This window comes from Sebastes umbrosus, chromosome 8, assembly GCF_015220745.1.
Source record: "Sebastes umbrosus isolate fSebUmb1 chromosome 8, fSebUmb1.pri, whole genome shotgun sequence".
Classification (NCBI taxonomy): domain Eukaryota; kingdom Metazoa; phylum Chordata; class Actinopteri; order Perciformes; family Sebastidae; genus Sebastes; species Sebastes umbrosus.
Genome location: NC_051276.1, coordinates 5066749 through 5094743, shown reverse-complemented (window position 1 = coordinate 5094743; position 27995 = coordinate 5066749). Strand labels below are relative to the sequence as shown.

Sequence of the window (27995 nt, the reverse complement as noted above, 5' to 3'; positions counted from 1 at the left end):
CATTATATACTGAGCCAAGTATGAGTGTTTTGATAAATTGTTTTTATTGTCAAGCAGCTGTAAAATGCATTATTCTACCATGGAAGTGGTCGGAGATCCAGTGCCTGAAACTGTTTTGTATTCAACATTATTTTGTTGTAACCACCACTGAGGCTACTGTTGTGCAGGGTTGGGGCATAACTAATGCGTTACTTGTAACAGGGTTACAGTAATCCAACCTTTAAAAAGTAGTTGGTAACTCTAATCTATAACAAGTACTGTAAATTTAAATCAGATTACACATTTTCTAGAAAAATACTGGTGACCCAATGATTTCCCAAACAGAAAAGTATTCTAAATTGTAGTCTGGAAAATGTGCATAAAATGTATATTCACCCCATATCATGTATTTACGGGTAAAAACATGACACCAAAAAGAATAAATTAAGATTGCATTAAAATATCTTGTGCGTGACGGTATTGATTGCATTTCAAAGCAGGTTTGCAGCAATCTGTAAATGGTATTGATTTTTTTAAAGCAACCCAACCCAGCCGTTTTGTGAAATGTAGGTAAAATATTTTCCGTATAAATGTTCTTTGGCAATCTTTTTAAATTAGCACACATTTTCAAAATACTTTCATTATTTTTCTTTTTAACTTAAATCAAGAATGAGAAGTACATATCACTGATGTTAATGAGGCGGCTAGTGTCGACTAGCTGAAGAAATAGAAAGTGCAGACGAGTCTTCGTGTTCACGTAGCTGCTATGGTGCAGCTTGAGGGGGGGAGAGGGGGAGATGGAAGGAAAGGAGATGCAGAAAGGCACAGAGTGGGTTTCCTTCGTCATGTCTTCACTCCTGCAGTTTGAACTGGAAAGAACTGGTGCTCCAATTGCTTGCGTCGCAGTTGAGCATGGTGCGCTCTGTGAAGGTCACATTACCTTCTGCGTCAATCAGGATGATTGTATTGGTCCTAAACGGGCAGGGACACAAGCAAACAAAGACAATTTAAAATCAAATGAAAATGTTAGATAAAAAAATAATCAAAGAATACAGGCAACTAGCAGGAGTAACACTGAAGACTAAGATCATTTAAAGGGGGCATATCATGCTCATTTTCAGATTCATTCTTGTATTCTGGGTTTCTACTAGAACATGTTTACATGCTTTAATGTTCAAAACACATTGTTTTTCTCATAGTGTCGGTCTGAATATACCTGTATTCACCCTCCGTCTGAAACGCTCTGTTTTAGCGCCCGTCTCTTTAAGACCCCCCTCCCGAAAAAGCCCAGTCTGCTCTAATTGGCTTGCGAGAAAAATATGGCGCACTTTTGCAAATGTGGCGCTGCGGTCGAAAAGTCTTTTTTGCTTCGGAAGGTTCCCAACTGATTGAAATGACCCGGAAGTATCTCAGTAGGAGCCATGATGATAAGAGCCGTTGGAATCCTCTAAATAATAAGGAAAGGTGCTTCAATGCTTCCTTAATTATCTCCTTTAGGATAGGATACACTGGACCATCCTTTACCAAAGGAAAGGAGTAAATAACACCCCACAATTCCTTGCGGCTGCAGCATTTAAAGCGACGCACCATTCTGCCGTTCATGAAAGCAAACGATATGCCCATCTTGCATATTATTTTCATAGAGTCATATACTAATTGGGATTCATATCGATAAATATGAGTGGACAGTGACAACCTTTTTGTTTGACTTTATTTTTAATATTTGTTTATGTTGTTGTTTTATTTATGTAACATGTAACAACAGTAAACATATAGCAAAAAAACAAATAGTCCAAAAAGGAGTAGGAAGAAGTACAGCCTACACATGGTCCTACCCCTTCTCCATAACTCAATTAAGTCAATATTTATCATATATTCCTTTTTTATTTCAATTGCAACCTTGGTAATGAAGTGATATTTTTCACCAGTTGTCCACGTTAGGTCAGATAATCCTATTACATGTTGATGTAGAGTGTTGCAGCAGCGGAAGGACCTGTGGTATCAATCTTTCACACACACCGGGTGAAGCAGCCTGTCACTGAAAGAGCTTTTTAAAAACGCACAGGGCAAATACGCGCCTTTTGTACACCATTTTTGGGAACATTGTAGTTTCACCACGACAGTCCCATGTCAATAACATCCGCCGCCGTCGCATCAATATTACGGAGTCTAGTGAAAGTGCAGTCGGATTCTCTTAACACCACGGTTGTCTTTTCCTAAGTCCTTCTGAATTCTCCTTCTCATCTTTCCTCATGACCATCGAGGTCAAGGAAAAGTGGTAAGGAAAAGATGATAGGACGTCATTTTTTTACTTTTAGATCGCAGCCTAGATATGTCCCCTTTAAAAGTCACATTTGAGGTATTTAACAAACACTTGTATTAAGACTGAGCAGGCGGTGGCAGGCAGTGCCTTGCTAAAGGACACAGAACGGTCTCTGTGTCCACTAGTCCACCGTGGCATCGCAGTGCAGACGATCCCCTTTCCCCGCTGTGGAGGATTGATTATTAACGCTGGGGGAGTTTTGTGTTCTCTGTGATGCTGCAGGCGAGCACGGGCCTGTCAGTCAGCTCAGGTGGAGACAAACAAGGGAGAGAGATTGAGGACACTGACCTCGTGCCGTATCGAGGGCTGCGAACAAACACTGCAGACAGAGCCTGGACCATGTCCTTGCTGTAACCATTGCCCTGGCTCTCCTGAGCTGGATCAGGTGTGTTCCTGTCAAACAAACACACAGTACACCTCTTTGAGAAGCTTTAGAGAGTTAGCATATTCTCTGTCATATCCCCCATGCAGTATACTTAAGTCAGTGATCAACTGATGCAGTATATATACATAAACACCTGCACAAATGGTTCCTCAACCTGCTTTGCCCTTGTCCTTAATTTCAGTCTCAACCTTAAATGAACATGCTGGTTTGCAAACGTTCTCTTAACTCACAGCTCACTGAAATCTGTTTATGAAAATATCTCAGGCAAAAAAAATATCATCATCTCGATGCCTTTTATACATAAGCAACCGCTACTTTACAAGTTTCTCCATATGGTTCGAGAGTTGACATAGTGGCTGCTCCTAATGAATGTTTAGGCCAAGTCTAATATTTGCTTACAGTATTTCTTTCGACAAAAGCACAACTTGATATTTGAAACTCTGTGCTTTCAGTTGCTCAATAAGGAATTCATTTCTACAACCTGGGTCTCAATTTAGCAGGATTGGCCATCGTTTCTGATCAGTTATGAAAATTAATTAATTTATCATTCTCTTGTTGTGATACGTGGCTGTTGGGACTAAAGCTTTGCAACGGGGTGCAAGTGGAAACCACAACACCAAAATCAAAATCACCACCAATCAGACAGATTTTAATGGGCCAGAGTATTTCTTGGGTGGGTGCAATAACTTCCCGTAGTCTTGGCTGGTTGCATGAAAACCTCAGGGTGACGACAAGATAAAAAAACACAACTATAAAAGTTGTATTTTTTTATTTTTTTGTGCGGTACGGTAGCTTTGTACTTACCATACAGACATGAGAGAGGTATCGATCGTCTCATCCAACTCTCAGCAAGAAAGTGAGTTCATGTATTTCCCTAAATTGTTTTACCCTTTTGGCGTAACATAGCGTCATGCAAAAGTCACTGTGTTATCAAGAGGAAACTGACAATGATTGCAACTAAAATTGTAATTCCCTCACAACGGCTCATTCAGAGTCCTGACACAGTCTCTACAGTGTCTGGCATGTTCCAGGTAGGGCTGGGCAATATGGAGAAAAACAAACATCACAATATTTTTGGATAAGAATTGGGTCGATAGCTGGTTTTGCTGGTCCGGTGTATGAGCTTACACCTGTTTGATTTTATGCAAACCGGTTGAACTGGCATTTGTCATTATGACACATTATGACAGATGTTTCGATATTCAAAATCTAAGAAGATATCGTCTTAGAAATATGACAAAAAATATCTTTTCTTGGTTTTAAAGGCTGTATGACAATAAACTGATGTAATTTTTCTGAACTTACCAGACTAGTTGTTCTATTATTTGCATTTATCCACTGATACGAGACTAGAGTCTCATATCACGATGTCGATTTAATACCAATATATTGCCCAGCCCTAGTTCCAGGTACTCTGTCCAGCTCTGTGCATGATGAATCAATCGTTTTACCCCACATATGGCTCCTGACCAGGTAAAATCCTGCAATGATCACCAACAATATACTACTACACATATTACATAGATGTAAATAACCTCTACATATCAATGGCAATTCATCCATATTTAACCCACAGGATTGCTTTACATCCAACACAAACGCCTTTAAAGTCAATAGAAAAGCAAAGTATTATTATACTATTATTCATAAACTAAAATAAATGAAATGTGTTGTTATGGTGTGTGACAGCTAGGGGATGTTTAAGTGGGCATTCACCACTCACAGTTCGTCATTATTGAGGACTTTAAGGAGCTCTTGCACCAGTCCATCGCAGGACAGCGATTGGTCGCTGACCACGCTGGTGAAGTGGCGTTTGCCTTGCAGCAGTTTCCTCCACGGAGTTTCCAGCAGCGAATTACTCAAGCCATAGATTCCTGCTGAGGGGAACACAGACAAATAGATACACTAGTGAGCTCTGTCGGTGACCTTGTGGCACGTCCTCTGATAATCAGACAATCTGAGAGCGATATCAACAATGAGGTGTCAGGCTAACATGAATGGAGGGCCATAGGGCAAGAGGAAAGGACGGTTTTCGTTTCTACAGCAACCATAGTAAAAACACAGACCTGGTTTTAGATGGATGGGTTCAGGGCTGCCTCTGTTTCCATAGTAACACACAGTGTCTTGTTTGGCTCTACATGGGACACAGAAAGATGGAAAATTACAGACTGCATTTAGTGATGATTAAACTTGTTCATGTGTAATTACGTGCCAAGAGTCATAATGCTTTTATGCTCTTGAATAAACGCAAATATATCTACATCTACTCTATATTATGGATTTTGTATAGTGCCCGCTTTCTTCAAATATATATAATCTTTCTACTTTTTTTCTACTAGTTTTTGATTGGTATCTTATTCTATGATATTTATGGTATCTGATGGATATGAATGCATTCTGGATCTACTCATCCTCTGTTGTACTCTGACATTAACTGTATCTCATTATCTTATGGAAATGGAAATGTAATATTGCAACGTATCCTCATACAACGGTTCATATGATATCGTACGAAAAGTTATTCCTCATTTATCGTGCATTTTCCTGCTCGAGTCCAGCAACACATGACGCACGTGTCAATTTACGCTATAGTCTTTTCGAAATAAACTTCCGTCTTCACAGGAAACAACTTGGTTAGGTTTAAGCAACAAAACTACCAAGTTAGGTTTAGGAAAAGATCGTGGTTTGGGTTAAAATAAATACGGAAGTGGCGTAACTTAAGAACGGAGGTTACGTGACAAATAAATCAACGTTGACTTCTGGTTTCACACGGGGTGCGAACAGCGGTCTCATGGGTGAAAGTCTGGTGTTTTTTGACCCAACCCATCCACCGTGTCCTCCTCCAATGCGGCGTTTGTCGCTTTTTATACTTCCTGGTTCAGGATAACGTGGATTACATACAAATTGATTTCGTGGGCTATATAATGAATTAAAGTGCAGTACTTTCCATAGGTATAGCTATGAACGATGTACGAGAACAGCCTGAATATTTATATCTAATTTTGTATGGTAGAATTATATTTGCTATTGCCTATTATTGTTCACTTTTTGTAGTGTCAGCACCTGATTATTTAAAAGGCACACCTGATGGCAAGCAAGCACAAAACAAATTTGATGAAGCAACATGCAGAACGTGTAGTTTGCTCCTTCTTGTTTATAATGTAATCTGTTAATAAAATATTGTCTGTCCTAGTATCCTGGAGTGCGCTGGAACTTTGATTTATTTTGGTTTACAGCAAAGATGATGTTCAAAGAAGCACTCCTGAGGGAATCCTGTAAAATGAGTGCTCAGGGTGAAAGAGAATATGAACAGCGCACCTCCGATTTTCTTTGCAGTCCTGGAAAAATAGGAATTAAGAAGCCTGTTTCATTTGTAGAGGCAATTCAAATGGGGAAAATACCTAACACTGTAGTTAACTGCAGCATTAAAATCTATCCTTAAGGAACAACTGGGCAAAATGAATGCTTCAAAATACAAATTAGCGCTGCAAACAACTCTGACTACCACAAAACCATTTAGTTACGGTGTTAGATCTCTTTGCAAAGTCCTCAGTTAGAGGGAATTTATTCAGTCGGAAAAATCTGTCTGACATCAAGGGCATCTGTGACGGCTCTGGTACAGGAGAGTGAATAATAAATTATGACCAAATCCTTTGAACCAGTGGGGGAATGATTTTTTTGATGTCAATTTTATGACAGCCGTACCAGTGGCATCAGTCAATCTGAAATGTGGCGCAACACTGCTTCAACATCGAACTTGGAAAGTTTCCCAGTAAAGAGCCGGCGAGACAGGAACAGAATATGCTGCTGGGCGTCGCAGCTCTGCCACAAACTTTATTGGACAGTTTTAAAAGCCAAATTACATGTCGGCCTTTGGTCTATACCGTTTATCACCATGAGCAGAACATGTTTGCCATAAAACCCATTAACAATGATTTCTTATCTGATGTTAAGAGCTGGCACAATAAGTCAATTAATTGATTGCCAGGAAAGTACCCGACCACTACTTTGATAAGCAATAAAGCTTTTGATTTACTTTTGATTGTTTCGGCTTTTGCTTTTCTCTGCTTTATATCACTGTACATTCAATATCTTTGGATTTTGAACTGTTGGTCAGACAAAAGAATCAATTTCAAGATTTCACATTGGACGTATTTTTCTTCTACTATTTTCACTGATGTTTTAGAGCCAAAACAACTGACCGATTAATCGAGAAAATACTCTGTAGCAGTGGCGGACTCAAGCTGTCTGAAGGGCAGGGGCAAAAATAATAAAAAGGGAACCAGCTGTACACGGTGGGGCACCAGTGCGCAGAAAAAATTCTAGCAAGTAGGGTAGCGTATATGGCACTGCATCATGCTTTCTCAATTTTAAGGCAACCCTTGAGGGCACTTTATTGTGTTTTCTCCACTGGAAGGGCACCCTAAAGGGCGCTTTATTATGGTTTCTCCACTGGAAGGACCCTCTAAAAGGTGCTTCATTGTGGTTTCTCCACTGGAAGGACCCCCTAGAGGGTGCTTCATTGTGGTTTCTCCACTGGAAGGACCCTCTAGAGGGCACTTCATTGCGGTTTCTCCATTGGAAGGACACCCTAAATGGTGCTTCATCCCGTTTTCTCCACTGGAAGGACCCCCTAAAGGGCGCTTAATTGCAGTCTCTCCACTGGAAGGACACCCTAAAGGGCGCTTTATTGTGGTTTCTCCACTGGAAGGGCACCCAAGAGGGCGCTTCATCCTATTTTTTCCACTGGAAGGGCACCCTAGAGGGCACTTCATCACGTTTTCTTCACTGGAAGGGCACCTTTATCATATTTTATCTACCATAGGGGCATCCAAAAGTGCACTTTTGCTGCGGTTTGTTCGAACATGGGGGTGATTTTAAGCCAACATTTTGAACAGATCTTTAAGAAAATTGCTTCAACGCAGATAACCATAGTATATGAAGAAATACATATGAAAAACATGATCTATTTGATTTGAATTATTACGCACAAAAAGCTTTTAGTATATTTTATTTATTTGCTTATCAAAGTTAGACTTTACTGAGGCTTGGTACAATGAAATGCTTCTCGTTTTGCTCCACCAAATGTAATGCAGTGGGGATCAGTCTCTATTAGGTCAGCCCAACTACATAGACAGAATACTGTAAGAGACGGTGTGGCGTGACGATGAATATGCTTGTATTATAATTCATTGCATGAAAACTACCAAAGACTGAGGGGATAACATGATGATATATACTGACATGAGCAACGATAATACTGTAAGTGCCAAATCTGCTTGTCTACAAACAGTTGTCCCTGTGCAGAGGTCATCCTCTACTGTTTGCACAAGCACTCCTCTGTCTTGTGTAAATGTCCTGGGACAGAGCGTTTACTAAAAGGCAGGACAATATGTGTCCAAGCAGCTGTGAATGACATTACACTATCTCTCTGACAACAAACCAAAGACCTTAATATTGTTTCCAACTTGTACCCAAATCCAGCTGAACAGTCTGAATAAACAACTGCTCATCCTGTGTTCCTATGGTTACTATGAACACAGCAGCACTGGCCAATGTTGACTCGGGTGATAGCAGTCACCTCATACATGCATGTACACAGTAGCTGCTCAGTGGGAACCAGATGGCACTGTAACCTGAAGGGAAACTGTAAAGCTTTTAACCTGTTGTCAGTTCTGCTGTGGGCAAACACGATGTCTCAAATACTAGTTTGAGCTCGGCACTGAACTCAACAACACCCGAAAGGCCCGGTGGTGTTTATGTACACACTTTGCCCGTGATATGCATCAAATTGGCCGTGGTGGTAGCAGGCGGAGGATTTGCAGAGAGATAGCTCCATTTCTGCTATTTGATACTGGCTAGGATATCGAAAGTCCCATCAGGTGTGCTGTGGGTTGATTTGGGCTGAGATGAGGGAACAGCAGGAGGTCAAGACCACTGGGCAGAGAGAGAACGAGGAGGGAAGCGTGGAAAGCGGGCTTTTTTTTCAGATCTCAGTAAGAGAAGTAATCAGTATGCTGGCTGGGAGACCATCTAATGAAGAGTCCTCTATACTGAGGCTGCAGAGCCGTTTCCCCATCGCCAGCTGTGGTGTAGTTGCCTGGAGATGCCTGGATGGGCTTTCGACATTATCAGTTCAGAATGTAGATGGGCATGTTGGCGGGGGCTCCTGGGTAACGACAACATGCACTCTCGTATCCAATCACACACATGCAGAGATTAAAGGCATGTAAAAAGGGGTAAAAAAAACTTGGCTTGTTTGGCAAAGAGCCGCGCTAGCGTCATGGCTCTATGGATGGCAATGTTGGTCTGTCGATTGCTTCACCACCCAGTGAAATATCTCAAAAACTACTGGATGGATTACCTTAAAATTGGTTCAGATATCCATAGTGCCTAGACGATGAATTATAATGACTTTGGAGATTCCCCGACCTTTCCTTTAGCACCATCACAAGGAGGGATGAATGAACTACGAGCTAGTTTGTTGACAACGGTGCATTTCTCCACCTGTATCTGATGCACTTTGGCTAGATGTTTTGACAGATTGCTCGTGTTTCAGCCCTTACAAGCAAAAGACTTATCTGCATCAACTCGACTGAAGTGTAACCACACTTAGGACAGTTTTGTTCTCTACGCCGTTGTCACTAAGAGCAGGGTCTCTGGTCTCTATGTGTCTGTGTGTGTGAGAGAGACGTACACAGACGCCAGGCTGAAAGAGAGATCTCTCCTCTGGATTGGAAAATGCATCATTGACGTGTGATGCTTTAATCTTTTTACAAATTAGAAACAGAGTTTGTGAGATCAAAGATAACATTTTATGTAGCCTAAATAAATAGGAAATCAATTTTCTTAATTTCTCCAATACCGATAGCAGAAACGTTAACGTCTGAGCTTATCGATACTACGGTCTTGAAAAAATTTGCCCCGGTGCTCGTTTAGTACCGGGTTTCAGTCACAAGATTGACATTTGTGGTTTTACGTAAGTAAAACTGTAGACTGTCAGTCTTGTTATGTTGAGATGCATAGTAAAAATTATAAAGTCTAATTGTTATAAATAACACTGACCTATCCATGCGGTTTCAACATCAGCTACTGCATGTGACCTCAAGGTGACCGCTGACTTGATAAATAGAATACCATAATATTCTCATATGACTTTGGAAATTAAATCTTATCATACCTGACCTAGAAAAGTTAGCCAATAAAGGAAAGCCTGCATAGGATCAGACAGAATTTCATGGAAAGATAAATGCATGAAAATGTAGTGGCATTCAGATCTCCTCCTGATGTAAAATAGGACCCAATGCTAACAAACGTAAAGCCAAAATCAATATTATTTTGAATTTTGAGGCAATTCTTTTTGGACATCTGGATTCACTCAATGAACAATGCAGGCTATATTTGAGCTACTGGCTTGAGCATCTACTGTTAATTCTATTCAGTACAAAACCATGTTCTACTCTACTCAAAGGGACTGTGATTTCCCAATAGGTACTCTTAATAGCACTTGGAAAAACAAATACTCATAGCTGTTCCTCTTTAAAATGTGGAGAGTTCATCCACCCCCGATACTCTGAAATGTGCGTATCTGATGCTCCGCTTGTTTGTCTTGTTCAGCTCAAACAAGTTTCTGCCAAGAATTGCAACACACGGTTTTAGGCCACAAGATTGAACCACTTTATAAAGTGTCTTTAATAAAGCAGCCCACACTCTGCCTGACTGAAAGGGCATTAAAGGGGAACTACGCCCATTTTCGAAATTCATACATATTATTCCTATGGTCTAAGACGGTCCAAAAAATATTAGTATACATGAACAACTGTCTCCCAAATCCAAAAACTAGAGTGCCAAAACTCAAACTTGTGATGTCATAGGGTATAAAGTGTGGAGATGCTCCGTAGACAATTAATTGGGAGAGATGTTACAGATGACATTGAGAGCAACCAGGGGAATATTCTGAGTATATGGGTACATTTTCTGTTTCACAACAGAATAAAGCTCATTTGGGTATACAAAAAAGAAAACAAACATTCTGTGGGTCTCCCATTCATCGTCTATGGAGCAGCTCCAGACTTTATACCCGATGACATCACAAGTTTGAGACTTACTTCTCTGGTTTCTGGCTTTGAGAGAGAGGAGCTCATGTTCACAAATATTGATTGAACTTTCCTAGGCCATGGAAATAACATACTGGAATTCTTAATTTAGGTGGTGTTCCCCTTTAAGTGAGGCTTTTCGTTGCAGGCAAACATCAGAAGAGCTATTCATTAAAACGGATAATATCTGAGCATCGACTTTGAAGACATGAAATGGGATGATCAAAAATCAAACGTATCGAAAAGTCAGATGAAATGTTTGATATGGCGCATGGAGAGCATCAAGCAGAGTATATCAAGAGATAAAAATATATAGGGTATTAGCTCCACAGCGGGAAGGCTCAGTACAATGTTCTTGGAAATGCACTGCTGCCACCGACCAAACATGCTATAACCAACATGGTTATAGATTATTAAGGCCGTATTGGCTTAACAAGCATCACAATTAAAAAAGGAGCGATACATAAATCATGGCCAGACTGAAATATCTGAATGCCTCTGGGTTGTGTATTAAGTGTATTCCCTTCCTCCTCATTGCATCTCAATGAAGGTGACTGATCACACGCTCTCAAAAACCAAGTGAAAGCAGACAATGTTTAAATACGGTGGGCACATCACTGCCGCCCCATCATAAATCATGTTGCTGGTTACAGATGAATGAGGAATCCTCTAATTGTAATATAGTGCTGCTCTCCATCCACCAGATGTAGCTATTGATTCGGAAAGAAACTAGACGCCTTATTTCCTCTGAGCTGCCAGGCACATTACAGTGGGAAACAAATAGGCTGGTAATGATGGTGTTTATTAAAAAGATATAGGCTTGCTTTCTGTCGCTGTGTGTCAGCTCTATCTGCAGTGAACGCAGCTCCCATCAGATGGGTATTTGAGGAGAGGAACATACACAGTTCTATCACAGCACGAGGCTCTGTTGAGTGATTTCAGCCTGATGACAGCCCCAGTCTGAACGGAAGACATTATCACAACACAAACACGCGGCGTCTTTCGCTTTGCTATGTGTCTCATGAGCGTGGGGTGGCACCTTATTCTTTCATTTAAGAGGAATGCCACTGGGGCAGCGCAGGCACAACTACAGCTCCTGGTCTTAACAAGGACATTTGCATATCTTGATGGCTGCAGCCTATCAAAGAAACAACAGCCAAGTCATCTAGCTGCTGTTTAGTCCTATGTGAAAAGAGGAAAAAAAGGGGGTTTCAAAGGCTGAAATAATACTGATATTCCTGGACTGAGGCTGCAAATAGCTGATATTAAATACCTGGGACCAGGGAAGACTACAAATTATCATTTAAAACTTGCAAGTTTCTTTGGAATCCAAGAAATGATTAACCTGATGGTTTGTTTACACACAATCATGTGAGAAGAAGTCATTTAACTGTTTAGAAAAGGGCAGGCACTTTCAAAAAAATGCTTGGCAGGTGACTGGATGAGCCATCGGTCAATCGAACTCATGCCGCAGCCATTGGGGAGAAGAGCGAAACCATCTTTTACATCGAGAAAAGCCTCCAGTGCCGTTCTTAGCTCTTCTTTCAAAGAAGAAATACTCTCCAGTTCTGATAGAACTGATGCTATTGCAGCATCTACGCTAACCTCTTCAGGAGCCGCCACTGCTGTTCAGAACGAACAGTCGCCTCTCTGTGTCGCTGCGCCACACACACACATAAGCCACGCCTGTAGCTGCCAGTAGCTCCTCACAGGACGCCGATTGGTCCGTGATCTAGCTGGCCGGACTCAAACGCATTACTTGAAGCCTGACAAGATGGATTTTTGTGTGATATGTGATATCCACAGACTGTATATTAGAAGTGGGTGTTGTCACCGTGATGTCACCCATTGCCTTGTGGACTGCTGTTTTGAAGCCTCAAGTTCGGCATTTGGGCCGTCGCTATCTTGTTTTTGTGCAACGACAAGTGACATGAGAGGGTGGAGCTAAGTACAACCGAACGCTGAATAAGGCGACCAGAAAGGTTATAATTTCATGAACTGAAAACACTCTGTGAAAGGGTTAAAGCTCTATGACGAAAAACGCGGACAACTCCAAGACCGGACAACGCCATGGTAGCAACCTGTCAATCACAAGGTAGCCACGCCCTAAAGCATCCCCTGCTTTATGGTCTATTTGACTCTTAATGGGACCATACTAAATGAACATCATGCTGTATTGGAGAAGACTTGAAACTAGCGGTTGAGTACTTAAACTCATGTTTAAAATGTTTACTGAGGTAATAAATCAAGTGAATAGTAATTTTCTCGTAGACTTCTATACAATCAGACTTCTTTTTGCAACCAGAGGAGTCGCCCCCTGCTGGCTGTTAGAAAGAATGCAAGTTTAAGGCACTTCTGCATTGGCTTCACTTTTCAGACCCGGAGGTTGCCCACTGGTGATATCGTGGGAATCCAGCTGCCGTGCAAGGTAAAGAAATGATTGTGTTTCACTCAATTGTCCGTTCACTAAATCCCTCCCCAAAACAGTGATTGTCCCACCAATGCTTATCAACCATAACTAGGAATGGCACGTCTGTCAAGTTATGGATTTCTTCAAATGTTGAAGAAGTGTGCATGGGGCTGTATTTTAAGAACATTTAAAGTGTTTGGAGGGTGGTCTTTTATTTGGCCTTTCAAAAACCAAAAACGCAATGTTCAATAAGTGAATCGTATCCATCATAATCGAGGTAGGCAGTAACGATTAGCCGACATCGTTTTTAAAAATGATATTATGGGCCTAATACAGCAGAAAACCAATGTATCTCTCTAACCTAAATATTTTTTAGCATTGGCTAACAAATGTGGAGCAAGGGCTGTACAAGCATAAGAAAATCCCTCGAGAGGAGATCCTCCTTGAGGCCATGTTACCAGGATACACGGATCATGACACCAAACTTCACTGTAGAAACTCTGATGTTTTTTTCTCCCCCTCCAGGGATACAGTTTGGCTGGGGCGTGTGTTGGAGCTGAACCTCCAACCTCTTGCTGGCAGAATCTGAGACCCGTTTCCATGCCAATTGTCTACAGGGGCCCCCACCTTGACAACGATCTTAGTGTGCACTGATCCCACTTTGATTTTTCTGCCTTTACCAGATCACCAAATTCAGTCAAGTCAGGCTGGTGAAACAGACGAGGGGAAAAAAAGAAAGAAAAAAAACCCTCATTATATTTAATGCTGTCTAGATTTTCTTTGTCTGAAACACTGAAATATGAACAGGTGTTCCTTTAGAATTTTAATGCTGGCTGTTTCCCAGCTCAGCAGCTGAGCTTTTTTTTTTTTCCAGTTCTGCCTGTTTAGCACTCCAGAGATGAAGACGCTGCCTTTGCGGTTTCATTCCAAGGTAAGGCCAGAACTCAGAGACACAGCCCATTCTCAACAAGTTTCTAAAAAAAAAAATCGCAGAGTTGGAATCCTTTAGTGTGTAAGAATTTGCCAATGACACCCACACAGTGCAAAAAAGAACTTGTTTGAACATCCTCAGACAGCCCTAGGTGGCCAAATTATGTATTTTTCCTAACTCTGGAATAAATTTCAACTTGTTACCGGAAGACAAATGTGTGATTTGCAACCAAATGTCAGTGTTAAGATTCTCATGATGTTAACACATCTTTGACTCAGCTTTATCAGCTGATGGAGCATACACTCAGATGGATTTCACCACACCTTTCACTCACTTGAACTCCGCTGTGAGGAGGTTGAAGCCGTTGTACAGGTGGCCGTCTGTCGACACCTTCTTTAGGTAAGAGTAGCTGTCCAGATCCTTGTCCGTAAGGTAGTTAGACACTAGAAATCCTGCAGAGCGGCAAAGGTAAAAAAGAAATGGTTCGTAAATTATGCACTCAAAAACCAGCCTAGTTGTTAATAATAAATACATATAAAATATAGCCATATAAATAAAAAAAAATACAGATATGTGAATCTTGCAGCACAAATGATTTTGCCAGACCCTTCAAAATGTAGCCAGAAATGCAATGTTGTGCTTTAGATGGTGGATGATAATTAAATATACAGTACCAACTTATTAAAGAAATTGCATGAGTAGGCTTAAAATGTATTAGAGCCGTTGACTTGATGGCTGGCTCACCTCTTCCTTGTGCGTCGGGGTTGGGGCGTCCTTCCATGTAGTTGGTGATTACAGCCAGTTTGCCTCGCTTGCTGATCCCCAGCCATGATCCTCCCTCCTTACCACATTCCAGGTCCAGGCCTGGTTAACACACAAGTAGGAGAATGTTTATTAAACAGAGCTCCGTTGTTCATCAGACTTTATATTGTAGGTAAAATATATTGTACACTGTTCAATAAACCATTAGAAGTTATAAGTAACAACTATCCCAATATGTCAAATGACCAAAAATCCTTACTTCATTGTGTGGGATTATTAACAGTGTGTTCCCACAACATTCAATACCCTTTTAGTATCCATTTAGTAAAGTAATTTCCCATGTTTCTGCAGATTTTACACAATGGTTTAAAAAGCCTATGTTCAACACAGGTTAAGTCTCCCTTCAGAGTAACACATTATTCATTCACTGGCATATTTTTCATGCCGTTTCCTGGAAAGAACTATGTAATTTGGAACTAGGAAATCGAGACACGAGTGTTCAATTGATAGACTTCCAGTTGGCTAACAAGAGCAGTTTTAGGTAAAACACAGCAGATCAGCTGAACATGCAAATATGTGAGATTGGTCAACAGGCAAGCATAGAAGTCAACGCATGAGAAACAAAGTTTCCAATAATAAAAAAACAACAAAAAAAAGACGCTCTGGCTTGTTTGAATTTCTTTAAACCAATCACAACCGTCTTGGGCGGCGCTAAGCCCAGGATGCAGCGGCGGTGCCTTTGCAAACTTTTGGTGAAACATTTGCACACAAGCACTGGCACTAATGTGGCTAAATCCCCACCAAAGAAAATGCCACATAAAACGTTAAAAGACTATGTCAAAAAGTGTGGAAACCTTTATTGGAGTTTCTTGGACGTCAAGGTGCACAGTCATTTTGAAATTGCTATGTGTTGTTGAGTGTTTCTACTTTGTTGTTTTTTCTTATGTTGTAAGATATGTGAAAATATGTGAAATGTTTCTTTTCCTTTGATTTCTGCGAAAACCATGACATGTTTCACTGTTTAATGTTTTTATTATTGTTGTCTATTTACAGTATATGTGTGAAATATATGCAAAATTCAATAAAAATATTGTTTAAATAAAAAAAGATGTACGCCGACTACATGATATGACTTTTACTGATAAAGAAGACAAATATAATTTCATTATTGATACCGTAGAGGTGAAGCCTGCCTATTACTTTAGTTCTGGAGGAGCTCACTGGAGTTGTTAAAACCACATACAGTTGAACTGCTGTATGCGGCTCTTGCAAAACGTTATCAAACCGATGAGCTTGTGTGAAGTGGAACGGATCGGTACGTTGGTCAAGTCAATGTCACTGGCGTATGCCAAGGAGTTAAAAACTTGCCATTTCTGGCATGTGGGTTGCTAGCTCGGAGGTTGTTGTTGTTGTTTCACATAGCGATGGGGATTTCAAAAACAGTAACGCAGGTAGAGGAAGAGGAGGAAAATTCTGTGTGAAATAGGCGGCTAGTGGCAGGCTTATAACGTAGTCTGTATATAAAGATGGACGACATGACAGCTCCCCAAAAGTGAAGCCAAAACATCTGGATTGCCCCCTGGTGGCTGGCTGCAGTGTAGGTCATAAAGCCCGCCTCCTCCATGTTAGCAGATAGGACATCATACATTTTTCCCAAAGATGGTTTCAGACTAGCAAATTATTGACCTGTTGACAATAAATCATTACTGAACATAGACCTTAATGTCATAGGTTATCTCTTTCTCCATTTACAGCATTTGTTTTACGACGACAGGGGCCATTCTTGGCTAACTATGAATCTGCAAGCTTTGCAGCATATTGTCCTTCCTTTGAATGTGAAAGGCTGACAAAGGCAGTAAGACAACATAGTGAACTTGAACTAGCCTGCATTAAGACACACATGATGAAGTACTCCATTGACTGTCATTAAAAAAAAAATCACAAATTAGAGTAAGTACAGAAGGAGTATATCCTTTAATATGTCTTTTGATTGCACTACCCTCACGTGTAGCTTTAGCTAAATAAACTCAATCCATCAATAAATCTATCGTTTTCTTTCCACGTTCCTCGTCTTGGCATGACATGGAAAAGGTGGACTGCATGTCTCCTGCACTTCCTGGTGATCAATAAAGACAGGTCCACTTACACGGACAGTGACCGGGGGAGCCGAACGGTCTTACTCCCCGGGGAGTGGATGGAAAGCTAGCCTGATCCCACTGGGAGCTATAGCTTACTTCCCTTCTCGTCATGCTATGTCTCCTTCAGGGCCTCTGCCTCTGCACCCCCACAAGCCCCGCAGATAAGGCAGAGCCATTTATTCCTGTCACATCGCATAAAAGCAGCCATCAATTAAGGGCCCACTACTGGAGTCCTGACCCCTCTATTACAGAGGGGAGAAGGAGACTGATGAACAACGGGGCTATCTCTGCGTTTCCTCCTTCAGCAGAAAAAAGGATGATTGATTTCCTCTGCTTGGCTATAATGTGTATTGGACATCAGTCAATTAAATATAGTTTACTGCGGGTGGGGATATTCCGTGACCGAGTGGAGGAGAATTGGATTCTGAGGTGGAGGAGACAGATTTTTCCTTTATTATTGAAACCCATTTAGCCTGGAATGAAACTGTAGTCAAACACGGCTAAAAAGCCAACACATAGTCGCAGAGCCAAACGGGATAGGGCTGTCAAAGTTAACGCCATAATAACGCGTTAACGCAAATTTGTTTTAATGCCATTAATTTCTTTAACACATTGACGCAACTTGTGATTTTTAGGTTGCAGCAGGCTCAGTTTTAAAGCTAGTAAACATACTGGCATCAAACTAGAAAACCTGAGGAATTCACTGGTACCAACGCCGTACTAGCTTGTCGAGAAGGAGGCTAAATAACGCTCCAAACTCACGCAAAATTTTGGCGAGGAAAAACTGGCATTGCCATTTTCAAAGGGGTCCCTTGACCTCTGACCTCAAGATATGTGAATGAAAATGGGTTCTATGGGTACCCACGAGTCTCCCCTTTACAGACATGCCCACTTTATGATAATCACATGCAATTTGGGGCAAGTCATAGTCAAGTCAGCACACTGACAGCTGTTGTTGCCTGTTGGGCTGCAGTTTGCCATGTTATGATTTGAGCATATTTTTTTCTGCTAAATAAAGTACATGTGAGGGTTTCTGGACAATATTTGTCATTGTTTTGTGTTGTTAATGGATGATATACTTACCATTGCATAAAGCACGCATATTTTCCCACTCCCATGTTGATGAAAGTATTAAATACTTGAAAAATCTCCCTTTAAAGTACATTTTGAACAGATAAAAAATGTGATTAATTTGCGATTTAACTATGGACAATCATGCGATTAATTGTGCTTAAATATTTTAAACGATTGACAGCCCTAGTTTTAATGTCTGACACATATTCCATTTGTCTAGATTTAACACAAATCCGTCTTCATCAATTAAATGTATTATCCGTTGTCTGACTTTGTATTGTTTTGTTTGCAACTTTGTACCGTTTTGGCCAGGTACTCTCTCCCTTGCAAAAGAGCCTTCTATCCTTTACGGACTTATCTGGTTAAATAAATGTCAAACAGAGACAAAGCCTGCACTTCAAGAAACAACGAACTGATCTAACTTGCTTTATGGTTATTTATTATCATCTACTGTTAAAGAAGACAACAAGAAAGAAGATATTAATTCAGTGCCATCTACTTTACTATTTTTAAAACGTGTATTTGTGAGCTAGTGAAATGGTGAGTGGTGAGCTGGACTCACATGTACAGACTTACCGCTGAGGATCTCACTGTTGCTCCCCCAGAAGTCTGCAGCTTTGGACGGCCTGTTGTAGAACTCATCTCTGTTTGCAGCCAAAATTAGCCTGAGGAGAGGGAGCGAGAGGGGTTTAGTGAGTTTTACTTATTTGCTCTTGATGTGAACCAATGAGGTGGTCTCAACAGCTAACAGATAAACACACTCTGCAGCTTGCAGTTCAGTGTGCCCGCCTGTTTCATCTGAAAAAACACACAGCAACAATATTTTCTGCTGCATAGTATTTACTTATGGATGTAATGAATGAAACGCAGCGGAGGAAAATTAAACTAAGAGCGTCTGTCTCCACAGTAAATGATCTGTTGAGTGTTTGAGGGTTATTTATTTGTGCTTTAGAACGTGAAAGCTGTGAAACAATCAGAAAATAACCTTTCTTTCTCTCATACACAGCACTGCCGCGCTGTCTTTTCTAACGTTACCACTCGCCCTCGCGATCTGTCTCTCTCTTTTCGCTCTCTTTTTCTTTTTAAATGAGTCGAGAAGCCGACAGCAGAGCCTAACTTTACTTTTAAAGTGATCAAACAAAGAAAAATATTATTATAATATTATTATATATAGGAGGAGGAGGAGGTCCTTTATGATGACCAAAGAGGAGAGGATCAAAACGAAAGTGACGGCTATAGGACAAGCCAATACAAAAGTTACAACCAATCAGGAAGTAAAGAGAAACAGAACTTGTGATCAAAGCACACACGTTTCTGTGTACTAACTGTGTCAGTGTAATAAAGCAGCTTGGTGCATTTGCTTTTCATTTCCCTTTCAGAGTATTATATAATCAACATAGAGAGGGGGTGGGTAATGTGGACTAAATACATGATACTGTAACTATCACACAGTTACATTAACACTGATCTTATGGTAATACCTAAAGTATTCACATACAAAGTTAAACTCATTGTCGTGAAAACGTTTTATTAAATACGAAGAAATGTATGATTGTCATCATACGTGGTTTGGTTTGGTATTTTGAGAGAACTCGGAGTCCTCCATACTTGGCATGCCGTATGTGAGGAGGCTCTGTGTTGAGGATAAGATAAGATGGAGACCTTGTAGATGTCTAAAAGAGTTACAAATTGTTTTGTGTCCTCTGTTGTTGTGATTATACGTGATTGTGTATGACGTGGGACATACTGTATAACACTGAGCAAATGTAATGTAATTTTCAGGGCTGGGCGATATGGAGAAACACAAATATCACACAGACATAATAGCACACAGGTTTGAGTTTGCCATGTTATGATTTGAGCATATTTTTTAATGCTAAATGCAGTACCTGTGAGGGTTTCTGGACAATATTTGTCATTGTTTTGTGTTTTTTAATTGATTTCCAATAATAAATATATACATATATTTGCATAAAGCAAGCATATTTGCCCACTCCCATGTTGAGAAGAGTATTAAATACTTGACAAATCTCCCTTTAAGGTACATTTTGAACAGATACAAAAATTTGTGATTAATCGTGATTAACTATAAACAATCATGGGATTAATCACAATTGACAGCCTTAGTGTGAATATTTCCCACAGTGTAAACATCATATAGCTTCAGTGGTAGTAGTAGATGAGGCTGTCAGACAGTGTAGAATAAGATTATTTTTCTAAACTGCACGTTAAGGGGTTAAAACGATTTAAAATAAGAAAAATGTATTTATCTGTGACAGATCGAGATAAACCATCTCATCTTGCGAAGCTGTCTGCGCCTGCCTCGCGTCAATAACCTCTCCAGGTGTTTTATCCGTTTTTATTGCCTAAGCAAAACACAACCATTTACTGCTACGAAGAACACGAATGAAGAGCCTGAACAAGAGTGTGATCTGATATCTAATAAATCACCTCGAATGGGACTCTGTCGTCTGACACAGGCTGCCTGTCAGTTTAGCGCTGCACTGCTCTTTGACCTGCATTATTATTCCGGGTGTCAGTGAGTAATGGTGTCATTCTATCTGCGGCCATTACCGACTACAAACTGCATTGCGACCTGTATCAAATGCTACACCAGCCATTAGTTTCTACGTGCCTTTACTAGCAGGTCACTACTGTCAATTGTGCAGCAAGGAAGTGTAACATCACTTAGTGGCTATATAACCTCACTCAGCTCCTTTTCTCCACAGCTCACACAACAACACACAACCCCTCATCTGGCTCCTCTCACCCATTCAGCTGTTATTACGAAACACAGGAAAACATGACCTCTCACTATTGCACCATGTCACTGTTTTTAAACATGAATTTGCACTTTAGCCTCATAGACTTGTGCATTTTATGTACCCTCTGGGCAAACGACACAGAAAAAAAGGCCACTGAAAAGTATTGACCTCTATAATAGCTGTATGTTGCTTCTGAGCTTGGCAACGGTCCCCTTATTAATCTTGGATCTTGTTAAGAGCAAACAGATAAACCAAACTGACCTAATGTGGGTCGACCTCTGTGCATCAAGTGCTAATGATAGTCTGTTCCCATGGCGCTGTGTGAGCCACCGCTGTTCCAGAAAACAAAGATAACACTAATGATGCTACAGCAGCGAGAGCATCTGCTATCGGATCCTGAGGGGGGGGGGGGAAACGCATCACATGCGAGCAGCTCTGATCGCAGTAACAGTCGGCCAGCTGCATCATGTAGGAGGGACAGCGAGAAGCAGAGAGGTATCAAAGCTCTTCGTGAATACTGAACTCTGATTCTATGTCTGTTCTGTAAACACCGTGGTTTGTGGACTTGGCAGCAGTCACTTTAAGGTTTGCTGTGGAATGGATTCCCATAGGATTGTTCCGTATCATTTTTGTGAGCCATTGACCTTTTTATCTTGCATTAACGTTATGTTAAATTTCCACTTGATCAACCTTTTGCTCCAATACAATATTTTTGGAAAGCTAGCTGGGATTTTATGAAACTGCTGGAGATATTTATTGCCCCAGGAGGAACCTATTTTTGGTGACTATGTGACTTTCCCTATTTGTGCTCTAGAGCAGCGTTTGCCAAACTTATTTTCTGGGGACACACTTTTTAAAAATGACAAACCGTCACGACCCAATGCACAATAGGCCTCGTCTATAAATCGTGAGAAGAGCAAATTTGTGCGAAAATGAAAGTTCCTGACCATTTTGGCATCACCTTATATTATCTTGAATAGGTAAACCAGCCACTTCAAAGAGGTACACTTTGATAAATCAACTTTGTTTTATGCACGTGTTACTGAAAATGTATACTATTTAAATGAGAGCAAATAAATGCATTTAGGCAGAGTTTGTTTCAAAGCCCGGAGGGGTATAGCTCCGGGAGCTTTGTCCGTTCTCTTCCCGGCGAGCTGAGACCACACACCTTACGGCCCCACTGACGTGTGTTCCGTTGTCACCATAACAACAATCGCCATTTTCTTTTGCACTAGTCAAATTCCTACAGCAAACAGTTCAATGACCCTTCTACTCCTATTTTATTTCTATGGGATCAACCTTTTAGGCTTTGGACACTCCATTAATTTTTCCTCATAAAGCCAGCGCCTTATGTCAACTTGCTTACAGCACATATCATCAATTTGATCGGCAGATTGCCGTGAGTCATACTCCTAAGGGGATACACATTTTTTGCTGTTTGTTTAGTTAATCACTTTGACTCATCTTTATGAGGCTGCTATGTTTGCGATGAACATAGCAGCCTCGAGGGACTACGAGTGAAGCTGCTGATATTTAAATGACATTGACTAGCCTAAAGGAAGTGCTGTAATTACACGTCAAAATCACATTACAATGCCGGTCGGTTGATGCAGCGCTACTTTTATTCTGAGCAGCTGAAAAAGTTGCCGTGCAGGCTAGAAATTGACTTTCGAAATACAGAAATCTCAGCATGTGGGTAATCATTGAGTCATTTGTGCTGAACATGAGCCCATTTAACCCCCGTCGGTATATTCCTGTCATTTCGTGCTGTGGGAGTGTAATACTTTTTCTTAATGGAACTTAAATCTGGCCTTAAAGGTCCCATATCGTGCTCATTTTCAGGTTCATACTTGTATTTTGTGTTTCTACTAGAACATGTTTACATGCTGTAATGTTCAAAAAACCTTTATTTTCCTCATTCTGTCTGCTTGAATATACCTGCATTTACCCTCTGTCTGAAATGCTCCGTTTTAGTGCATTTCAACGGAATTGCAACAGAATTGCGTTGCCTGGCAACAGTTTGGGTCCATGTTTACTTCCTGTCAGCTGATGTTATTTACATCAAGTTTAGTTTATTGATCACATACACATTGAGATGGCAGTAAGATTCTTTGTTCCTGTTTGTTGCTCTCTCATCCTTGTATAATAGACAAAGGATGAAAAAAGAAAAGACATACACTGCAACCAGGAATAAACTGGGACACATTTAGAAATTTTCTTTCTATACAAGAAAGATATTTTTGGGAGGTATATGGTTGAGGAAGTGTTGTGTATATAACCAACCTTTGGTTATATACTTTTTAACTCTGGATGTATTTGTGGGTTGTAAATAAACTTGGGATGCTGTTCATATATTCAACTTGGGATGTAAATAAATCAGGGATAGTTTTTATATTATATTATATTATCATTCTATGATATACGAGTTATTAGAGGAGAAGTGAGAAAGGGGTAGGGTAATAAGTTTTCTTCTACCTACTCCTTTTCGGACACTATAACTCTTGTTTTGTTTGTTATTATTTTGTATCTGTTTTTATTTATTATATGTTCGAAATAAAGTCTTTCATTCATTCATTCATTCAAATGTTTACGTTTAAAACCGTGTAATGGACTAAATATTGTATATTTGTGACATCACAAATGGACAGAAATCCTAACGGCTTGTTTCAAACGCACAATTTTTGAACACGGGCTGTGTGTATTTCTCTGTATATTGAGCGCTTCGATACTTTCACAGTATTTATAAAGCACTTAAATCAGCTTTATAATATAAAAGACATGAAAATCTTACTTTTTGCAATATGGGACCTTTAAACCCAATTTAGTCTAAGTATGCTGGACATTCCTTTTGATTTACACACAGCTGCAGCAAAAGAAAAACTACTTCTGCAACTAGTAGTCTAAATATAGCACTGATGTAAGCACATTAGGACACAGTACGTTTCACCTTTCCCCAGGTTCAGGTCTGAGTCAGTACTCATAGCACACCTCTGCTGTGATCTCCTAAGGCGGGGTCAGACTCCCAGAGGGAAGGACAGCGATGGACTATGGCCAGGTAGAGAGTTCAGTCTCGAGCTTAGGGGGATTATAATGCGCTGGACTAGACATCCCCCCGTAACTCACATTGACTGCACGTAGAGCACCGGTCTGTGCTGCCCACTGAAAGGAGTTAGCATGTATTGCTGGGTAGGGCACATGGAGGTTGCACAAAGAGTCATTCAGCGCTTTAAAATGGTAGGTTTGAGCAAAATATGTGCTGCATTTTCTATATTAAGTATGTATCATAGATATAAAACAGATGTGACATGTTCTATTGACGTCATTCCAGGATGGAACCATATGGTGGCCATCTTACATGGCATTTTGAATGGCTAAGATACTACATTAAAATATCTTTTATGTAGAAATCCTAAATAGATTCAGTATTATGGCCTATAGGCAGGTAATTACAATAAGTCACTTCCTATTTTGCGTGTTTTTTCCCGGTCAACCGGCATGGGGTTTGTTTTTGATACTGAGAGAAGAGGTTGAAGAGCCTTGCTAACTGTAAATGAGGAGTTGTTTTAGTTGATAAAGTAAGTTTTGTTTGGAAAAGCTAATGCCCTCAGCAGAACTCCTGATGGACTCGTCTCAATTGTCTTTCGTTCTCATCGCAAGGTAACATTATCGACATTACCTTTACGATGACAATGAGGAGAAATTGCGGGGATTTTGCAAAATTGCAAGCCTGACCTTGACCTGCTGAAGAACAAATCTCCTTTCTGCGTCTGGATTCCTTTAACCTCCCTGTTCAACACATGGATTATTTTTTATTTGCTTTACTGAAAGGAAATCCTTGTAAAGGCATGAGGTAAGCTGACAACAAGTGATGTTAATATATGATGACTGATTGCAGGATTCAAGACGGCTAATTTTGGGATAGATGTGGCTTGCTGGATTTGTCTTAAAAATATTATGAAATGTTATTTAGGGCGGGCACTTCTCGTCGTTAACACATTGTTTTGACTTAGAACTCAGCTGGTCTGTTGCTTGATAACAGTAAAGTTAGCTAGTTCACTCATTTTTGAAGTTTTAGTTGACACATAAATAAAAACTAAATCTCTCATCTACTCTATACTGACGTGTGGAAAGTGATGCCAGTCTCCCTGGTCTCTTTGGTCCTTTTAGTGAGGCAGTTAGGTGCTGAACAGCTGACAACCAGTTGCTGCTCATAGGTGGCAACTGTAAACAATACCCAGGTAAGATGGCAGACGATTATCCCAGTAGTTACGACGTAATGTCGCATGTACTGTTTTATATCAATGGTAAGTACATTATACGCCAATATAAAGGGCTGTTCAGATCATCCCGTAAAAAATTTGTGCAAGACTGACACCTCCAAAAATCAGATGTCACATTTATATAAAATACATCAAACTACAGAAAAGAATAGTCTCTTCCCTTAACTCCTTTGTTACTGCTGTTTGTGTGCATTTGCAACTCTCAAAGCTCCAAGTGGCACACTAGACAATCCTGGAAGAAGATGAAATACGAAAAAAATTGCAGCATTGTCAGAGTATGACAGCAGTGATGTCGAGACTTGACACCTGAAAGGTTTTTCACCTTACATTTATTATTTTTAAAAAAAACACATCTATATATTCTGTAGCTGCATGTTCCAACATTTCACTGAAGTCATATGATGCAAACGGAGTGAAATATTCAAACCCAGCACTTGTTTTTGTTTTTTTTATAGCTGCATATCATGCATATTTTTATACACACTTCCAAAAAAATACAGCCTGTTGGGTATCTTCTGAAAAACAGCCTCACGACATTGTTTATCAAGATGGACCAAACAGTGGGTACTTCAGGATTCTTAAGGGTTACATAAACACACTGCCAAATTCAAAAGCACACGGGAGCTTACGATGTTTGATCCTTATCTTGGTGTTTTTCCACTTGTTGTTTGACACTTGAGGATTTTAGCTGAGAGCACTCTACAATTCCCCATTGTCTCTGTCATGTTTTAGTTGTTTGTTTAGAATTTCTTCCTAGGATTAGTGAATGTTTGCATATGGCTGTGGCTACAGTACTACATTGTGCAAGCGCAATCAAGATACATTTTCTGCACATGATGCATTTCATGATCTTCTGTGAGCATGACCTATATTGTGACATCATATTTTCCTTTGCAAGTCCTTTCTTTTGGAATTCCCCGTCCTGCACTGTATGGCTGACCAAATTAGCCATCTTATATACTTACCTTGTATTAGGGCTGGGCAACATGATGATATATATTGTGAAAACAATATAAAAATGTCTATTGTATACATTTTTCTATATCTTTTCTATTGCGAGATAGCCTAGGCCTATATTTAGTTATATTTTTCTCTACAATTTCACTCAAAACTGTTGTGCTCATTTGGCACTCAAGTTCTTAAAATGAGAAAATATTCATACACATTTGTCAAGTATTTCATTCACAAAGGACTATACAGAAATAGGCTTTATCGTGTGGTTATTTCATATAGACGATTTATTCATTGAATTACCAGCAAACATTCTATATCGTGATATATATTGTTATTGAGATATGAAATTAACCTATGTCATTGTCATGTCAAAGTTTGTTGAAAAGGTCAATTGCTCACCTGTAGGCATTTTTGGATGCAGGCCGGGGGTCAAACTTGAAGAAAATTATACACATGGATGGATGTATTGGGGGATTGATGACAAAGTTTCACTCAATCCACACCTGCCTTCAAATCTTAGTCACATCTGATGAAGAGAAAAAAAAAATCAGAAACCAGTAAGCACATGTTTAGTGTTGGTGTATGAGAGCATGGATGAGTGGCAATTGAAAAAAATAATCTAAACATCTGTTGCAAAACAAATGTTGGAAAACAAATGTTGGGTGTGTTGAAATTTTTGGAACAACAAAAAGTTTGAGATAACAGCAGCTAAAGGTTTTCTTAACTTTGTGTGTGTCCATAGAGAATATATCTGGAAGAAAAAGACTCCATATCTTTGGAATGAACTCATCAAAACACATATAATGTACTATTTAAAATAAGATAAGATATTCCTTTATTAGTCCCAGAGTGGGGAAATTTGCAGCGTACAGCAACAAAGGGGATAGTGCAAAAAACAAGATGCATCAGCTAACACAGTAAAAAAGAGTTAAACAAAGTGTAACAAAATATGAACCATTTAAATAGAAGGAAGTATAAAAATAGGAGCAGTATATACAGTATTGACAATAAACAGACTATTAACAAAATTGCACAAGTGGAAAATGATATTGCACAGTGAGAATGAAATGAAACATGGATTATTTCAATACTTACACAGTGTACTTGGCTGTAGGATAAACAAATGGAGCATCCAGGGTGCATGCTGTGTGTCCTCCTGTGAACATGTTCAGAGTAACAAGTGTTAGTGCATATTATCACAAAGGTTTATTATCTTTATCGTTCTTTTAACTGTAATGAGTGCAAAGGTAGCAGTTGAGTAACAGCAGTTCAGAGGCTCATCCATGATTCACAATGTCATTGAATAATGAGCTAGGTAGGATAATAACTAGGATCATCTGAAACTACATAGCTGCTAGCAGTTTGTGACTAACCTTAAAGATTATAAAACAATTAACATGAATTGCATGTTAACGGTTACTTCAAGATGAGCTAGCCATATAGCATAGTCTGTTTTGTGTGTGTCTGCTAACAAACAAGTGTTGCCCTGCAAAGCAAACAGTGTTAAAGTAACATTAAATCATGAGGCTGCTGTTACCAGCAAACTAGTTTCAGCACAACTTGGTAACCCCAGCAGTAACTAGCTAGCAATAGCATTATAATAGTCAATAACGTAAAGAGGAAAGACCAAGCAAACTTTAGCTGACGTTACCTACCTAACCTCGGTGATGCACAACACATAACAATGCAAATAATCTTTGCTAAGCTAATTGTTTACCGGCTGTGTGTTGTCGGCTAGTTGTATTCACTACCCAGTTACACTCGCTGTTGTCAACTAAGAGGAAGCGTTCACACTGAGTCAGCTCGATTTGTGCTTCTACAGCGGGCGGGGGGTGTTTATTCTCTGTGCGTTGCACTCAATCCCGCCCACCCCGGTACTACAAATACATAAAACGAGT

General features: G+C 40.0%; 1 protein-coding gene across 3 annotated transcripts; it reads right to left on the bottom strand.

Moving 5' to 3' along the window:
• Window positions 1–21: 21 nt before the first annotated feature.
• Window positions 22–27950, bottom strand: tango2 (transport and golgi organization 2 homolog (Drosophila)). 3 transcript variants are annotated; one of them, XM_037778518.1, is made up of 10 exons: window positions 27815–27950; window positions 27193–27253; window positions 26497–26623; window positions 18675–18763; window positions 14869–14988; window positions 14459–14576; window positions 4754–4821; window positions 4411–4564; window positions 2591–2695; window positions 22–951 (listed from the first exon to the last, which is right to left on the bottom strand). In XM_037778518.1, the coding sequence occupies exons 3-10, from the start codon at window positions 26550–26552 to the stop codon at window positions 831–833; spliced, it is 831 nt and encodes a 276-aa protein (XP_037634446.1). In that variant the 5' UTR covers window positions 26553–26623; window positions 27193–27253; window positions 27815–27950; the 3' UTR covers window positions 22–830. The 3 variants fall into 3 exon arrangements, with proteins under 3 accessions (XP_037634446.1, XP_037634448.1, XP_037634447.1); XM_037778520.1 differs by having other exon boundaries at window positions 4411–4561; window positions 27815–27947; XM_037778519.1 differs by having other exon boundaries at window positions 27753–27903.
• Window positions 27951–27995: the final 45 nt, after the last annotated feature.

What these genes read in the sequence shown, in the direction of transcription:
- tango2 (XM_037778518.1), bottom strand. Translation starts at nt 26,552, where the DNA reads ATGTGTATAATTTTCTTCAAGTTTGACCCCCGGCCTGCATCCAAAAAT. An exon ending in GTCCTCAATAATGACGAACT is followed by an intron (nt 2,696 to 4,410) that starts GTGAGTGGTGAA and finishes TTTGTTTGACAG; the next exon opens with GAACACACCTGATCCAGCTC. An exon ending in AGCCCTCGATACGGCACGAG is followed by an intron (nt 952 to 2,590) that starts GTCAGTGTCCTC and finishes CTGCCCGTTTAG; the next exon opens with GACCAATACAATCATCCTGA.